The following is a 5,356-nucleotide window of genomic DNA, read 5'->3' on the forward strand; positions in this document are numbered from 1 at the left end:
CCGTGCCCGGCGAGAGAGACAGTGTTGGTCAGATACCAGGCGCCCACATCAGGAGGGAAGCCACGGGCAGGCGGCCACAGCTCCCCCAGCCTGTCCAGGCCCCGGGTGAGGCCGAGGGGCAGGTGAGGCTAAGCGACCTCGGGGTTGAGCCTGGATTCCTCGTCTCTCCGAGGAGCAAAAGCCCCAACATCCCAGGAACCAACCCGAATCCCTTCCCCAGGAGGTGGGCCGTCCGGGCCGGTCCCGCGATGGCCATCGAGGTGACGCCATGGCCCCCACAGGCCTGAGTAAGGGTGAGGGGCCTCTGGCAGGTGTGTCCAGGAGGCCCCAGGCCCTCGGTCGGGGCAGAGCCAGGGACGCCCGACTGAGGGGCCCGGGGGAGCCCCCGGCAGGACACCCACCTATCATCTGCGCGATGGTCTTCTCATACTCGGCCACGATCTTCCTGCGAGAGAAGTGGACACGCGTCGGCACCGTGACAACAGCACAGAACGGGTTATTTCACACGGGGCTGGACGTCGGCAGCCGGACCGAGGGCCGGAGGACACGCCTGGGCTCACCTCCAACCCTGCCCTCGCCTCACACCCCACGGGCTCTTCCTCGTGCCTGAGGCTGCTCACACCCCGAGGGCTCTCTTCCTCGTGCCTGAGGCTGCTCACACCACGCCCTGTGCAAGGCCTTCCAGGTCTCCCCCCACCCACGGAGAGGAACCTAAAGGCCACACCTTTAGCCTGACCACCAGGGCCTTCAGCCGCCTGCCCGGCTCCTCCCCATCTGACCGCCTTCCACGCCAGCTCAGCGCACAGCGGCCCAGTGAGAACAGAAGGCTTCCTCGGGCCTCCTCACCCCCGTGCCTCGCCATGCTGTGCGTTTCCCTTCCTACTCCCACCTCCCAGCCTCTCTGTTCCCCGAGGCCCAGGGCGAACGCCGCCTCCTCCAGCAGCCCTCCCTGATTTCTCCTCGGAACTCCAGCCGTTTTATCTGAATCTGTCCAGGTCACGCTAAGTCACAACGGCGCAAGGGGCCGTCCACTCCGCAGATCACTGGCACGTTTGCCGTGAGAAATGGAAAATGCTTGGAAGGATTCCCCGGAAACGGTGCCGGCGGCTGCCTGCGGGGCGTGGAGCTGGGGCCGCGAGGGGGGAGGAGAGCTCTCATTGTGGGCGTGTGATCGCATCGGGCACCTCCTGCCCATGCGACTCCAATCCGAGTGAGACAGGGAACACACGGGGGAACTTGAACCTGGGACGGAGGGCCCTGTGTGGGGAGGACCCTGTCCGGGGCCGCCACTGACCTCATCTCCATGACCTCGCGCCGGCTCTCCTCGTACTTCTCCTTCCACTCGGAGACCTCTCTCTCCTTGGCGAGGACCTAGGACCAGAGAGAAGAGGGAACGCTGGGCCCCCTGAGGGCGTTCAGACGAGCAGCTCCCAGACGGGACGGGGCCCCGAGGGCCTCCGCCAGCAGCTCCGCTTCCCTAAAACCCGATGGAACGACGCTGCACCCCAGCCCACGCCTGCCGAGTCTCGAATGAAGGCAGATCCGAGTGTTTGTTTTTTTATCGTCGCCCGAGGGTATTTTTCCATTGATTTTTAGAGAGTGGAAGAGAGAGGGAAAGACAGACAGACACATCGATGTGAGAGACACACATCGCTTGGTTGCGTCCTGCCCGTGCCCCGACCAGGGCCTGGGCTGGGGAGGAGCCTGTAACTGAGACACATGCCCTTGACCAGAATCGAACCCGGGACCCTTGGGTCCGCAGGCCGACGCGCTATCCACTGAGCACACCGGCCAGGGCCGAGCTGGTCATTTCTGGCCACGTTTCGTTTGGAGGAGCATCTGTTTAGCTCCATTTGGAAGCGTGTGACTCTGAAGGCCCCCGGTGGCTGTCCACCTCGGCCGCCCTCCACGGGCGGGTTTCTGGGCGTGGAAAGGGTAGTCAGTGGGAGCGACGTTGCCTGAGTCCGTGTGCCAGTGGGAAAACTGGCCCACGGCAACACCACACTGGCTGATGAGACCCTGGAGGAGGCGCGTGACTCCCCGCCCCACCCCTGACCCCGGGCCGAGGAAGCCCCGAGGGCCTCCGCCAGCGGCTCCGCTTCCCTAAAACCCGATGGAACGACGCTGCACCCCAGCCCACGCCTGCCGAGTCTCCAACGAAGGCAGATCCGAGTGTTTGTTTTTTATCGTCGCCCGAGGAATTGATTTTTAGAGAGTGGAAGAGAGAGGGAGAGACAGACAGACACATCGATGTGAGAGACACACATCGCTTGGTTGTGTCCTGCCCGTGCCCCGACCAGGGCCTGGGCCGGGGAGGAGCCTGTAACTGAGACACATGCCCTTGACCGGAATCGAACCCGGGACCCTTGGGTCCACAGGCCGACGCGCTATCCACTGAGCACACCGGCCAGGGCCGATCTGGTCATTTCTGGCCACGTTTCGTTTGGAGGAGCATCTGTTTAGCTCCATTTGGAAGCGTGTGACTCTGAAGGCCCCCGGTGGCTGTCCACCTCGGCCGCCCTCCACGGGCGGGTTTCTGGGCGTGGAAAGGGTAGTCAGTGGGAGCGACGTTGCCTGAGTCCGTGTGCCAGTGGGAAAACTGGCCCACGGCAACACCACACTGGCTGATGAGACCCTGGAGGAGGCGCGTGACTCCCCGCCCCACCCCTGACCCCGGGCCGACTGCAGACGAGTCACCAGCCTGCGGCCAAGGGGGGCTGTGGCCCCCCTTCCTCCCTTTTCACACAGCGCTCAGCCATTCCCCACACGTGAAATGCGGTGTTAGGAGCACGTCCCACCAGCGCAGCCAGGGGTCAGTCCAGCGTCACTGCACACGGCACACCCAGCCCTGCCCCCCACTCTCCGTCCCATCCATTAACCCCCACTCCCCGGGGTCCGACAGGCATCGGTCGTGCACGGCGTCTGCCTGGGATTTAGGAGAAGAAACTGAGCGGAGAACAGGCCACCTCGGTGCCGGTGCCAGTGCCGGTGCTGGTGCCAAGGAGGACAGATTCCGGGAGAGCACAGAGAATGCAACGTAACTATGTACATGGCAGCAGAGAAGAGGATTGGGTCCGCAGGCCGACGCGCTATCCACTGAGCACACCGGCCAGGGCCGAGCTGGTCATTTCTGGCCACGTTTCGTTTGGAGGAGCATCTGTTTAGCTCCATTTGGAAGCGTGTGACTCTGAAGGCCCCCGGTGGCTGTCCACCTCGGCCGCCCTCCACGGGCGGGTTTCTGGGCGTGGAAAGGGTAGTCAGTGGGAGCGACGTTGCCTGAGTCCGTGTGCCAGTGGGAAAACTGGCCCACGGCAACACCACACTGGCTGATGAGACCCTGGAGGAGGCGCGTGACTCCCCGCCCCACCCCTGACCCCGGGCCGACTGCAGACGAGTCACCAGCCTGCGGCCAAGGGGGGCTGTGGCCCCCCTTCCTCCCTTTTCACACAGCGCTCAGCCATTCCCCACACGTGAAATGCGGTGTTAGGAGCACGTCCCACCAGCGCAGCCAGGGGTCAGTCCAGCGTCACTGCACACGGCACACCCAGCCCTGCCCCCCACTCTCCGTCCCATCCATTAACCCCCACTCCCCGGGGTCCGACAGGCATCGGTCGTGCACGGCGTCTGCCTGGGATTTAGGAGAAGAAACTGAGCGGAGAACAGGCCACCTCGGTGCCGGTGCCAGTGCCGGTGCTGGTGCCAAGGAGGACAGATTCCGGGAGAGCACAGAGAATGCAACGTAACTATGTACATGGCAGCAGAGAAGAGGACAGAACCAGCAGCCACCAGAAGGGGGCGCCCCTGCAGGGCCGGAGCAGAGTTTTCCTGGTCCAGGCACAGGCCTGGGACACGGGGCGGAGTTTAATGGAGAGGAGCGGAGATCGGGGCAGGCCCCGCGTGGTGCACATGCAGGCGGGGGCCCAACGGTGAGGGGTCCCCGCAGTGAGCCCGCTGCTTCCGTTCCTCTGCCCCTGCCTGGCCTTGAGTGTTCGGGATGCAAATGACAACTGCAGGTCAGAGAGGGGAGCGCAGCCCCCGGCCCCAGCCCTAGGGACACGCTCCGCCTCAAACGGGACATGGGCCGCCCGAGCTTCCCCGCCCGAGGCCCCAACGAGGCCGCTGCCGGGCTTGGTCCAGAGCACAAGTTAAAGCCCCCGGAGCCGGCCGGCCCGGAGCAGGGCCAGCGGACAGGCAGACAGCCCCTCGCGGTGGGCGACCTCTGAGTCTGAAGGTGGCTGTGTCCTAAGAGAAACTTCTCAGAAACCAAACAGAAAATGATACCAACACCCAGTGACTGCGTTTACGGATGAAGTTCATGGCCAGGGCTGCTGGCAAGGACTAAACTGTTCCTGTCACTTAAAAATTTTTTTTCTTCTTCTTGATTTCAGAGACGAAGGGAGAGGGAGCGAGAGATAGAAACATCATTGATGAGAGAGAGTCACGGATCGGCTGCCTCCTGCATGACCCACACTGGGGATGGGGCCTGCAACCTGGGCCTGTGCCCTGACTGGACTCGAACCCTGACCTCCTGGTTCATAGGTTGGCGTTCAAACCCTGAGCCACACCATCCAGGCTGTTCCTATCACTTTTGAAGTAAAAGAAGATGTTCTTTGAAAACAACAACAACAACAAAAACTAGAATAAGAAAACTGCAAAACAGAAAAACCATTTGATACCATCTTACTCATCCCGGTCCCTCCAAAGTTGAAAAAAATTGGGGACCTGAGAGATTTGGTAAAGGTTCCCCAGACTGGGATTCAGTCCGGCCCAAGTCCACCCGCGCTCCGTGGTGCAGGAGAAATGAATTAGAGCGAACCCTGAACCACTGGGCGGAAACCAGGCATGACCACCGATGGCCATGGCAGGGATCAATGGTCGGGAAGCTGCCTCAAGTCCTTTGTGAAACATCCTACATAATAAAAGGCTAACATGCAAATCAACTGACGGCAGAACCGGTTGCCATGATGTGCACTGACCACCAGAGGGCAGACGCTCAAGGCAGGAGGAGCGCCGCTCAGCCAGAAGCCAGGCTCACGGCTGGCGAGCGCAGCGATGGTGGTGGCGGGAGCCTCTCCTGCTTCTGCGGCAGTGCTAAGGATGTCCGACTGACAGCTTAGGCCCATCAGTCAGACACCCCCCAAGGGCTCCCGGACTGTGAGAGGGCCCAGGCCGGGCTGAGGGACCCCCACTGCACACACGTCATGCACCAGGCCTCTAGTGATAGAATAAAGGCTGCTCCCTCCAGCGACGCAGCAGCTCATCCTTGGGCCGCCTGGGGTTGCCATAAGGGACAGAGGAGCCCAGACCCCATGTGAATTACGACCCGAGCGTCTGCCTGGTAATGAGATTCACGCTG

The 5,356-nt window shown here is 62.4% G+C and overlaps 1 protein-coding gene across 1 annotated transcript in view; it reads right to left on the minus strand.

Annotated features, from left to right (window-relative positions):
• TACC2 (transforming, acidic coiled-coil containing protein 2) overlaps window positions 1-5,356 on the minus strand; it is a 26,364-nt gene that overhangs the window by 6,732 nt on the left and 14,276 nt on the right. The window contains 2 exon segments of the mRNA XM_014528275.1: window positions 402-445; window positions 1,295-1,371. Of these exon segments, the coding sequence (XP_014383761.1) occupies window positions 402-445; window positions 1,295-1,371 (121 nt within the window).

Source organism: Myotis brandtii, unplaced genomic scaffold (genome assembly GCF_000412655.1).
Source record: "Myotis brandtii unplaced genomic scaffold, ASM41265v1 scaffold628, whole genome shotgun sequence".
NCBI classification, from domain to species: domain Eukaryota; kingdom Metazoa; phylum Chordata; class Mammalia; order Chiroptera; family Vespertilionidae; genus Myotis; species Myotis brandtii.